Source organism: Myodes glareolus, chromosome 9 (assembly GCF_982192425.1).
Source record: "Myodes glareolus chromosome 9, mMyoGla1.1, whole genome shotgun sequence".
NCBI lineage: Eukaryota > Metazoa > Chordata > Mammalia > Rodentia > Cricetidae > Myodes > Myodes glareolus.
Window position 1 is genome coordinate 35,418,371 of NC_142034.1, and position 12,892 is coordinate 35,431,262.

General features: G+C 41.3%; 1 protein-coding gene across 7 annotated transcripts in view; it reads right to left on the reverse strand.

Annotated features, from left to right (window-relative positions):
- The window catches only part of Trim37 (tripartite motif containing 37), a 131,270-nt gene that overhangs the window by 29,614 nt on the left and 88,764 nt on the right, over window positions 1–12,892 (reverse strand). For 4 of the 7 annotated variants that reach the window (XM_048446788.3, XM_048446790.3, XM_048446787.3 and 1 more), the window contains 3 exons: window positions 12,518–12,636; window positions 3,661–3,771; window positions 1,835–1,913 (listed from right to left, as the gene is read on the reverse strand). In XM_048446788.3, the coding sequence (XP_048302745.1) occupies window positions 1,835–1,913; window positions 3,661–3,771; window positions 12,518–12,636 (309 nt within the window). Of the gene's footprint in view, window positions 1–704; window positions 1,914–3,634; window positions 3,772–12,517; window positions 12,637–12,892 lie in introns of those variants that run through there. The other 3 variants (XM_048446789.3, XM_085695618.2, XM_048446792.3) reach the window with 2 other exon arrangements.

Consider the following 12,892-nt stretch of genomic DNA (forward strand, 5'->3'; position numbering starts at 1 on the left):
CAAACACACCTTAATAAAAAAGGTACAACAGAAAGGCCAATAAAATTTACATCCAACAAAAAAAAGAGAAACTTTTTTTCTTAAAGAGCGGTAGGAAGGTTGATGATCAGGGAACTAGAGGCGCAAGAAGACAGGGCAAACAGCAGCGCAGGTGTTCTGCTCTCACGCCGCTGCCCTTCTACCTGCCTCTGAGCACAGCCCAGTGGGCACAGTTTCTCCTGGCACCGTCAAAACATTGGTATGCCTGATACTACAGCTCAAGGGTGATGTGCTTGTCTAGATGCCAAACCTTTGGGCTCCTTTCCCAGCAATATCAAAATGCCAAAAGCAAAGCACCACCCAGGAGGATACTTTGGTATATAGGATGCTAGGGATGAGGGTAAGAACCATCCTTTCTGCTGGTGGTGCACTCCTTTAATCCTAGCACTCTGGAAGCAGAAGCAGGTGGATCTCTGTGAGTTCAAGGCCAGGCTAATCTATAGAGTGAGTTCTAGGACAGCCAAGGCTACACAGAGATACTCTATTGCGAAACATACACACAAAAAGAATATTCTTTCCATAGATTCTACTTCTGTCATTTATGAAGAAATCTTTTGTTTTTTAAAAGGAAGTCTAGACTAGAAGCCCAGCCCTTAACAAAATGCCACTGCAATAAAATAAAACATGGCCTTCTGGTCCCACTGTCAATAAATTGCAGAGGCACATTCTCTCAAGTTAATTTTATTAACAAAAAGTGCAAGCTGTTTAGAAAAAAGTAAACTATAAATCACAGCATTCAGCAAGCCATCAGCCATGGGGAGTGGACAAGAATCACTAAAACAAACAGGTGAGCGCGCTCTCGCGTACATACAAGCCATGCTTCTGAACAATCTCTTAGCCAACTGTAAGTGTAACTTTCACAAACATATAATAGCTCAAACAACTTGGAAGCACAGTGGCAAAGTTTGGCAATCATTTGGGGTAATTAGGAATGAGAATAAGTCTTACACACGGTTTCATGTTGATGCAAGATTGCAATATGCATAAATCTTTAAATGCACTCACTGAAATCAATGTCCAACCAATGGAAATAGTTTAAAAATATTAGTTGCACTACAGTAGTGTTTCAGGAAGCAGAAAAGATGAAAAAATTTCAAGTGACCTCACATGTGTTCATAGAACCTATCCACCAATGCCTTAACTGACTCAAATGACCCCTGTAAAGGTCGCACAATTGCATGAAGATGTGCCATTAACCAGTATGCCAGCACTTGAACAAGTGAGAAAAATAAATAAAATTTAGGCTATCATCGTATTTCAAAGAGAAGGGTCAATCTAGTGTTGCTATAGTTACTCAGGGGAAGTGTCCACTGTTCATAAGCAACTTTTCTGTTCACTGTTATACTGGCCCTAATGAAACTACAAACTAATGAAAACTTAAATACGGTCATCTAAACCATGTGTCGAGCCTAAGACAGAGAGCACCGAAGCTGAACGAATCAGAGTCATGCACTGCCTCTGGGTGCTTTCTGGCACTTAGTTGGCTCTCAGTACTGGGGACAAGCTGCCTTTGTTAATGCGCTAATTTGCTAAATTAACAGAGCACTACACTGTTAGTTAGTTCATGACATCAGAAGGAACCCTTTCCCTGCTTAATCTTTTCCCCATGTACTATTACTGTTTTGTACTAGAATTGGGCTCCTTCTAACAGTTTCAAAGTTACTCTTTCAGGTAGAGATGGTGAACAAATGAGACTAAATCTGATTATCTGACTGCTGACAATTTTGAGCACCAACTTGCAACAAATTTCAGGGCCCAGGTAGCTTGTAACTCGGCTCTCATGTCTGGCAATTACCTTCCACCGCCTTCATCAGTACTGAAGTGGAGATTTTCAGGGTCGATTTGCTCACCATCAGGAAAACTGGAATGTGAATCTAAGAAAAAAATTGAAAGAAAAAAAAAAGCAAATGTCAGAAGGCATGTTTTTTTTGCTCAGTCTTTACATGATCTTACCAAAAGTTTTACTGATAAAGATATGTTAGGTACGGAACAAGCCTGTCTTCAGAGAATTTGTGATTTAAGTTAAATGTACGTAAGGAGGAAAAAACATGTATAGACACCCACAATTAGAAGAGGAAAGCCATAATTACACCTCATCTTTCTGGGACACTGCCCAAGGAACAAAGATGGTGGCATTCTCCAGTCTCAGAGTCCTCACACAATAAACTGCCTAGACAGTAATCACAGCAAAATGCCACCAGCATTCTAAGCTGCCTCAAACCTGGACACTTCTGTAGAAGCAGAGAGAATTACTGAAGATGCCACAGTACGTGCAAAGCACCAAACACTTGTTGCTGTACTGAGAAGGAACCAGAACTAGGAGAAGGCAACCCCAGCGTAAGTCTGGTACCTCACAGTGTACTTTCCTTTTATACTGTATCGTTACATTCAGTCTGTGCAGCAGAAATCCCATCAAAGCACAGAAAATTAAGCTGTCCTAAAATAGAAAGAGCCAGGAAAATGGCTCAGTGGGTATAAACTCTTGCTGTTTGCCTGACAACCTTAGTTAAATCCTGACCACCTTAGCTAAATCCTTAGAAATGGATTTGATGAGAGACATCTGTAATCCCAGCATTTCCATGGCAAGATAGGGGCAGAGACAAGAGTCACCCAGACTCACGAGGCCACCCAGTCTGGAGTATAGAGTGCAATGGCAGAGTCAAGAAAGACTGCCACAAAACCAAGTGGAAGGAGAGAACTGATTCCCCAAAAGTTGTCTTCTGATTCCCATATACTCGTTGACATGCACAACCCCATACTTACACACAAAAACTTTTAAAAAGATCAGGTTCCACTGTATAGCTCTGGTTGTCTTGGAACTTGCTCTGTAGATCAAGTTGGTCTTGAACTCAGAGATATGCCTACCTCTAAATCCCTGCTGGGATTAAAGTCATGCACTACCACTCCTGGCATAAATAATTTGAGGGTGGGGGGAGTAGGGTTTCAAGACAGGGTTTTTCTGTATAGCCCTGGCTGTCCTAGTCTGTAGATCAGACTGGCCTTGAACTCAGAGATCCACCTGTCTCTGCTTTCTGAGTGCTGAGATTAAAGGCGTGTACCACCATCGCCCAACACAAAAAAAAAATTTTTAAAGAAAAAAATAGATTTCTCTTGTTCAGTTTTTTTTCACTAAGAATTCTTTTCTAGAGGGAATAGGAAGGAATAAAAAACTGACTCCAGGATTTGTATACATGCATAAGACATAAAAAGGTTTTAAAAGTTATAGTATGCTAGCAAACAGAAGAAGTTCTGAAGAGGGGGAAAACATAAAACGAAAACTAAAAATCCCCCCCACATAAAACTTCTGCAGAGGATGGGAAACACTTCCTATAACAGGATGCAGATTAACTATTTAGGTGCTATAGCCTGCCCACTGTCCCTGCTGAAAAGTCTTTGAAGTGTCCTTGGCCACAGCTACACGACACCAGGCAGGAAGTGGCACTCAGGTGGCTAACTGGCCAAACAACCTGACAACTTTCTCAGTCCTTACCATGTCGTTTAACACAGAACGTTCTCTCACAAATGACAGTAAATTTTTAAAAAGAAGGAAAAGCAGCAGAGCAGAGAGTGCAGCAGCAGCGATGCTCTTAGGAACCTGTGTAAAATGACAACACGCGGCACCTTCATCTGGGGGCGGAGCCAGGAACGGATCACTGAAGGACCCCATGCTGGTGTGCTCTTCCTGCTCCTCGTTCTCAGTGTCACATTCAATGTCGCTGTCGCTACTCATTCCTGGGAGGCAGAAAGGGGAGAACACGGCTGTTAAGAACCTACTGTTGGCGAAAGGAAAAGGAAAGCTGGCGAGGGCGAGCTGAGCCCTACTGATTCTGCGCCGCAGTCCCACACACCAAACACACGGACACAGTAGCCACACGCGCGGCAAGGCTCTGCTTTTTTCAGAGCATCACTTTTACTTTTCTCTTCAATTAAATTTCACCTGATGGTGAAAAAAATTCCCACATTTAACGTTTCCTTAGCAAGTTGTAAGAACAAAACAACAAAACCCCCGAAATAGGCACTTTTTCGGTCTAGTTTATTATAAGGACTAATGGTTTCCAGCAAAAAAAAAAAATTCACAAATACAAACATACATAATAGAAATGAATAAAAATTCCAAGAATTCTAGCAATAAATGGTTTTAGATCTATTTATGTCTCTCATGTGTGTGTACAATCAATTTTGACTTTAGATATTCAATAATATATTTTTCATTAACACACAGTAATTACAAACAGGGTGCAGTGTGTCACTTTAATGCCTGTTTATAATATGTAATGATCAGGATAGTTGTTGGGAACATACAAATACTTTCTACTAGCTATTATAAAATATATATTAATCATAGTTTGCCAGTTATCCTACTGAACTTTGGAGCACTAAGTTATCCCTGCTGTTCAACTGTTTCTTTATGCCCATTACCTATCCTCACTTCATTCTCCACACCCACCCACCCACCCACCCTTCTCACAATTTCTGGTAGCCACCATTTATTTATTTTTTTGTTTATTTATTTATTGGGTTTTTTTTGAGACAGGGTTTCTCTGTGGCTTTGGAGCCTGTCCTGTAACTAGTTCTTGTAGACCAGGCTGGCCTCAACTCACAGAGATCCGCCTGCCTCTGTCCCTCCCTCCCCCCTTCCTCGAGTGTTGAGATTAAAGGTATGCGCCACCACTGCGCGGCTGGTAGCCACTATTTTATTGTTCACTTCAGGATCAACTTTTTAACTTCCATATATAAGTGAGAAAATGTGTTATCTTTTTCTTTGTGTGCCTACTTTAATAAAACAATATTTAATAAAACAAAACTCTCCAGTTCAATCTATCCTGCAAATGATGTGATTTCATTTGTTTTTAAAGCTGAATAGTGTTCCATTGTTTATAGTTTCCTTGTTATATATGGAATACACTTTGTGTACCACCAAGCAGTGGTAGTGCAGGCCTTTAATTCAAGCACTCAGGCAGAAAAGGCAGACAGATCTCTGAGTTCAAAGTCAGCCTGGTCTAATAATCGAGTTCTAGGACAGCCAAGACAACACAGAGAAATTCTGTCTAGGAAAAACAAAACACACACACACACACAAAGCCAAAAAACATTCTGTCCCTTCTGTAGCATACCCTGAGCCTTCAGTTTGTGTTACATAGGTTAACAATTAGGACCAGGCCCCGAGTCTGCCCTCGGCACCTTGATCAGTCATAGCTTTCCATAATGGTCTCTGCTGTAGGAAAAAGTTTCTTTGATAAGTAAGAGGTCCACCCATCTCTTTGATGAGTAAAGGTAGAAAGAGCTACATTCATCTTCAGGTACAAGGATAAGCATGGAGAATGCAGCTACAATCGTATTCGTTTAGGGAAGTGGCAGTAGGCCTCTAGGACCCAAGCATGAACTCTCCCTAGTAAGAAGGCCTTAAGTTCCGTGAGACAGCTGTTGGCTACCCCCAAGATATTAAGTGCCACTACTGTACCTGCTCACTGCTGTGGTTTGCAGGGCTTACAGCTGGGCAGGGCTATCCACTGTTTTTCTCTCTGGGCAGAGTCTTCTAGTGGGATAAAGTTAGACTTCAGGGAGCAGGCTTCCAAGTCAGTCCAGCTCCATTCCTCCATGGCTTCTTTCTGAAGTGTGTGCTTTGCACCTTTTTTTGTGTGTATTTGTATTTGTGTGTGTACATGTGCATGTGAATTCTGAGACTCAAACTCAGGTCATCCGGCTTGGCAACAAATGCCCTTACCAGCTCGGTCATCTCACCAGCCCCCAAAATTAAAATTCTCTTTGAAAGAACACACACACACACACACACACACACACACACACACACACACACACAAAGCTGGACAGTGGTGTGGTGCATCCCTTTAATCCCAGCACTCAGGAGGCAGAAGCGGTCAGATCTTTGTGAGTTCAAGGCTAGCCTGGTCTACAAAGTCACAGAAAAACCCTGTCTCAAAAAACCAGAAACAAAGTCTATCCATAGATATAAGAATAATGAGGGTCTGTAGATGATGGAGGGAGAGAACCAACTCCCTCAAGCAGATCCCCTAGGTTGATTGCTCTAACTTCCACATGGGAGCCACTGGGACATCACACATAATACACACAAACAAGTATAACTTTCAAAATTAAAAAAGATCAAGAAATTTTGTGTTTATGCCATGTTCATTAAGAGAAGAAAACTATTAAAGTCAGGTCTAAGTGCCATGTTTCAGTCAGTAGTGTCCCCAGAGGCTTACACACACCAAGCATTCACTCTGGTATTTAGCTCATGTGCAGCCTTTAGGTTTGGGATTAAAGCCAAGGTTCAAATCTCATGAATTTACCATGAGACCTGTTCAGGAGCTATTGTTATATGGATAAAGCAAATGTAGTCATCCTCTCTGGAGAGAAGGCTCTCACTTAACAGCAATAAACTGGACAAAATTCATGGCATAGCTACTTAATGACTCTGAAAACTAAGCAGGAGTAGGAACATTGCTGCAGTCAAATATTGAAGTGTCAACAAAATAGTCAACTCAGGTTTCATGAGATCATATGAAAATGTCCAGGATGAACCTGCTACCACTGGATCAGCCAAAAATATCCATGATGCAATCCAGAACCTGGAAAGAGCATCAATAATGAATGCCATGGTGACACAGACACTGGAATTCTCTAACAAGGGCTTTATAAAAAAAAATTATTATTTATGTATTTTATGCATGATTGCTCTATCTGATGTATGCTTGTATGCCAGAAGAGGGCATTAGATCCCATTATAGATGGCTGTGAGCTATCACGTGGTTGCTGGGAATTGAACTCAGAACCTCTGGAAAAGCAGCCTGTCTGTGCTCTTAATTGCTGAGCCATCTCTCCAGGCCACTAACAAGGACTTCTAAATTTGCCACTAATACTCAATGTCAAATAATTCTGAGAAAGTTTCCAGGACAGACCACAAGAATAATTGGGGAAGAAGGAGTCTCAAAAAAGGTGTGCTTTAATATGAACAACGCAGCTGGGCAGTGGTGGTAACTATCTTTAATTTCAGCACTCGGGAGGCAGAGGCAGGCAGATCTCGGTGAGTTTGAGGCCAACCTGGTCCACAGACTGAGTTCTAGCACAGAGAAACCCAGTCTTGAAAAACTGAAACAAAACCAAACACCCAAACCAATACAAACAATGTACCTGAATCAAGAGAATTTAAAAATTTAAAAACTTTCCATCAAAGAAAACTGTAGGGGATGGAGAAATGGCTCAGAGATTAAGAACACTAGCTGCTCTCCCAGAGGACCCAGGTTCAATTCCCAGCATTCACATGGCAGTTCACGATTGTCTGTAATTCCAGTTCCAGGGGATCTGACACCCACCGCAAAACACCAAAGTACAAAATAAAAATAAATAAAATTAAAAATACAGGCGGTGGTGGTGCACACCTTTAATCCCAGCACTTGGGAGGCAGAGGCAGGTGGATCTCTGTGAGTTCGAGGCCAGCCTGGTCTACAAGAGCTAGTTCCAGGACAGGCTCCAAAACTATAGAGAAACCTTGTCTCAAAAAAACTAAAAAAAAAAAAAAAAAAACCTAAAAAAAAAAAGATGTTTTCAAGCACCTAGGTGATTCTTCTTCAGAATTGAGAATAAAAAGGCTGTACCTGGGTTTTCTGAAATGTCTCTACTTATTTTGTTTTGTTTTTTTTTTCTTTTCTTTATTGAGCTCTACATTTTTCTCTGCTCCCCCCCCTACCTCTCCGCTCCTCCTTCAATCCTCCTCCAAGGTCCCCATGCTCCCAATTTACTCAGGACATCTTGTCTTTTTATATTTTCTGCTTCCCATGTAGATTAGATCTATGTAAGTCTCTCTTAGTGTCCACATTGTTGTCTAAGTTCTCTGGGATTGTGGTTTGTAGGCTGGCTTTCTTTGCTTTATGTTTAAAAACCACCTATGAGTGAGTACATGTGATAATTGTCTTTCTGTGTCTGGGTTACCTCACTCAAAATAATGTTTTCTAGTTCCATCCATTTTCCTGCAAAATTCAAGATATCGTTATTTTTTTTCTGCTGTGTGGTACTCCATTGTGTAAATGTACCACATTTTCATTATCTATTCTTCAGTGGAAGGGCATTTAGGTTGTTTCCAGGTTCTGGTTATGGCAAACAATGCTTCTATCGACATAGTTGAGCACATGTCCTTGTGGCATAATTGAGCATCCTTTAGATATATAACCAAAAGTGGTATTACTGGGTCTTGAAGAAGGTTGTTTCCTAATTTTCTGAGAAATCGCCACACTGACGTCCAAAGGGGCTGTACTAGCTTGCATTCCCACCAGCAATGCAGAAGTGTTCCCTTTACCCCACAACCTCTCCAGCATAAGTAGTCACCAGTGTTTTTGATTTTGGCCATTCTTTCAGGTGTAAGATAAAATCTCAGAGTTGTTTTGATTTGCATTTCTCTGATGACTAAGGATGTTGAACATTTCCTTAAGTGTCATTCAGCCAGTTGAGAGTTCTCTGTTTAGGTCTGTACTCCATTTTCTTTTATTGGATTATGTGTTCTTTTGGTGTCCAATTTCTTGAGTTCCTTGCATATTTTGGAGATCAGACCTCGGTCTGATGTGGGATTAGTGAAGATCTTTTCCCATTCTGTAGGCTGTCGTTTTGTCTTGTTGACCGTGTCCTTTGCTTTACAGAAGCTTTTCAGTTTCAGGAGGTCCCATTTATTAATTGTTTCTCTCAGTGTCTGTGCTGCTGGGGTTCTATTTAGGAAGTGGTTCCCTGTGCCAATGCGTTCAAGTGTACTTCCCAGTTTTGTTTTGTTTTTATTTTTTTGAGACAGGGGTTTCTCTGTAGCTTTGGAGCCTATACTAGAACTAGCTCTTATAGATTAGGATGGCCTTGAACTCACAGAGATCCACCTGCTTCTTCCTCCTGAGTGCTGGGATTAAAGTCTTGATCCACCATCGCCCAGCTGTTTTTGGTTTTTAAGACAGTTTCTCTGTGTAGCCCTGGCTGTCCTAGAACTTGCTATGTAGACCAGGCTGGCCTCTGATCTTCTGGCCTCTGCCTCCTTAGTGCTAGGATTAAGGGTGTGTGTCACCACCGCCCTTTTCATAAAGAACACATACACAAGGAACATTTTTGCTCCGAAGAAAGGAATATACAAGTATTCAAGTTTTGGGTTTGTTTTGAGACACTCACGGTTTTATTCCACAATGCAGTTTGGCCTAAAACTAACAGCAGCTCAGTCTGACCCCAAACTGAGGTCAACCCCTAGATTCATTTCCGAAGTACTAAGATGATGGCTTTGAGCCACAGTGCCCAGCTAGAACACATTATTTTACCAAACCCTAGCTCCATCTGTGAAGCAGCACTCCCACCTTGTGGCTTCTCATGGAACTGAGTCCTGAAAACACATGCTGACTCTCCAAATTGCAGCTCTCCACCTGACTTTTTAGACTCGTCCCTCACTGATGGTGCTTAGGAAACACTATTAACTAGAAGATGTTTTAGAAATACTACAATGAGAAGGAAATCTGTAGTTATAAAAAATTCTGAAATTGTCTATGTCAGCCGGCTGAAGCTGACTGGGAACACACACCCCTTAACAATATCAGATGCTTGAAATTCATGAAGAGGCAGGCAATTTGTTTTTTATCTACTAATAATTTACAGCTACCCTTCTCCCCTCCTTCTAAAGCTGTGGTTCTCAACGGCTGGTGCCCTTTAATATGATTCCTCATGCTGTAGTGACTCCAACCACAGAAGCATTCTGTTGTTATAAAGTAATCTTGCTACTGTTATGAATTATAAATATCTGCTATGTGACCCTGTAGGGGTCATTACCCGCAGGTTGAAGACCACAGTTCTAAAGGATAGTGGTTCTACACTGCTTCACACTGTTTGCGAGTCCTCCCTCCTCCGCAAGGCTGGAGTCATGGAATGGGACCAAGTTACCGAACTTCGCAATTTTCCTTAGAGGTGAGCAGTAAGCTACAAAATGAAGATAGGATTTACTGGTTTTGAGAAAAGCTTCCCTTGTTGACAGAGACACAGAGAATAAACAACACTCCCACGAATTCCAGGATGTGATTCAGAGTTCTTACCAAAATTGCAACTGAACTGTCACCCTCAGAAAAGCTAAGTCAATTCACTAAGACCTCTAATTCAGAGATGACATAGGAGGGGGAAAAAAAAAGTACAGGCTCACACCTGTAATCCCAGCATCAAGTACAGGCTCACACCTGTAATCCCAGCATCAAGCAGCTGGGAAGGCAGTAAGAACTTACAAGTTCACAGCCATTCTGGGCTATACAGATAGAAAACCGCTCTCAAAATGGGGAAGTGGAAGGCAGCTGTGCTGAAGTCCTGGGTTCCATCCTGGGTTCCACTCTCAACACAGCATAGCTTGGGCATATAACTCACCTCTGTAATCCCTGTACTTAAGAAGCTGAGAGATCAAAAGTTCAAGGTCAACCTCATAGCAAGTCAGAGGCTAGCCTGGGCTACAAAATAAATACACAATGAACATCTAAATTTTCAAACGCTGAAACCACCCTATCACAGTTATACATGTCTCACTTGAACTTCTAGAGTGTTACTTTCATTACTGTTTGACTCAGCTGCTTGTTGTTGTTGTTTTTTTTTTTTTCAAGACATGGTTTCTCTGTGGGCTGTGCTGAAATTCACTCTGTAGACCAGGCTGGCCTCAAACTCAGAGATTTGCCTGCCTCTGCCCCCAAGTGCTGGGATTAAAGGCGTGTACCCCCACTTCCCAGTGCTTGATTTTTTTTTCTTTTTTTGATAGTTCATCTTGATTACCCTAAAGGTGACCAGCAATAGCAAGCTATCACAGTTGCAGATTTTTGTTGTTGTTGTTAGCTACTCTGCTAGCAATGTTTCTAACAGCTGTGCCAAGGCTTTCCCCATGGAATGGGTATTATGAGTACCCGGACTAAATGAGAGATCTATGCTGCTTTAGCAGATCTCAGTCCCCAAACCAGGCAGTGCTGATGCAATTTTAATACCAGCATTCAAGAGGTAGAGGCAGGGAGATCTCTATGAGTTCAAGGCATCCTTTGGCTATATACCCAAAAGTGGTATTACTCAGCCTTGAGAAAGGTTGTTTCCTAATTTTCTGAGAAACCGCCACACTGACATCCAAAGGGGCTGTACCAGCAATACAGGAGTGTTTTCTTTGCCCCACAACCTCTCCAGCATAAGTTGTCATCAGTGTTTTTGATCTTCGCCATCCTTTTTTTTGAAGATTGATTGATTGATTTACATAGTATCCTGCTTATAGGCCAAGCGAGGGCACCTGATCTCATTATAGGTGGTTATGAGCCACCACATGGCTGCTGCAAAATGAACTCAAGACCTCTGGAAGAGCAGTCAGTGCTCTTAACCACTGAGCCATCTCTCCAGTTCTGATCTTGGCCATTCTTACAGGTGTAAGATGGAATCTCAGAGTTGTTTTGATTTGCCTTTCTCTGATGACTAAGGATGTTGAACATTTCCTTAAGTGTCTTTCAGCCATTTTAGATTCCTCTGTTGAGAGTTCTCTGTTTAGGTCTGTATTCTATTTTTTTTTATTGGATTATTTGTTCTTTTGATGACCCATTTCTTGAGTTCTTTATATATTTTGGAGATCAGACTTCGGTCTGATGTGGAATTAGTGAAGATCTTTTCCCATTCTGTAGGCTGTCGTTTTGTCTTGTTGACCGTGTCCTTTGCTTTACAGAAGCTTTTCAGTTTCAGGAGGTCCCATTTATTAATTGTTTCTCTCAGTGTCTATGCTGCTGGGGTTCAATTTAGGAAGTGGTTCCCTGTGTCAATGTGTTCAAGTGTACTTCCCACTTTCTCTTCTGTAAGGTTCAATGTAGCTGGCTTTATGTTTGTCTTTGATCCATTTGAACTTGAGTTTTGTGTATGATGATATGGGTCTATTTTCATTCTTCTACATGTTGATATCCAGTTATACAAGCACCACTTGTTAAATACGCTTTCTTTTTCCATTTGATATTTTTAGCTTCTTTGTCAAAAAAAATTTTTTTTTTCCCTCTTTTGAGACAGGGTTTCTACACAGCCCTGAAGCTTCTGGCACTCTGTAGACCACGCAGGCCTCAGGCTCAGAGAGATATACCTGCCTCTGCTTCCCAAGAGACTATGAAGCCCTAGCTAGAATAGAACTTGATAGATATGTAGACCTGGCTAGCCTATACCTCAAAAAGATCTGGCTACTCCTGACTTCCAGTGCTGGTATTACTGACATGTACCACCATCATGCCTGGCCCGAAACACATCCTTTTATGCAGTAACTTACACATTTTTGCTGTTCTCTGTTCCCTGTATACAATGTCCTTGTAAGTCACAATAAGTGGCAAATGAATCTGGTGTTCAAACATGTCTGTTAGATTTCTGTGTTATTTTTATTAACCAGTCACTTCCTACTATTACTGCCACTGAGAGCTCGGTGTCTCCGGCTCAATGATCATTCTGACTGTTCTTATTCATTCCTCACCTTCCTCGGGGGCAGCTGACGCTCCTTCAGGTAGTGTGGGCTGTAACTCCCCAGCTTCAGAATGACTTTCCAAATCTGCTACCTGCATTCCTTCCAGGCGACCTCCTTTTGCATTAGCCCTGAAAGAGTGAAAAAACAACATGATATTTTCAAATGTCTAAAAAGTGACATAATAATCTATATTTTCTTTTTTCCTTTTTATTTGTATAATATTAAATTTCCATTTTTTAAAATTTCATTTAAGATTCAGAATAAAAGGTTATGAAATGGCAAATTACCAAATCTTGTTTATGACAATGTATGGATAATTCTGCAAAATGTTATCAGTAGGGGACAAAGACAAGGTATGTGGGACCTCTCTACTATTTCTTAAAA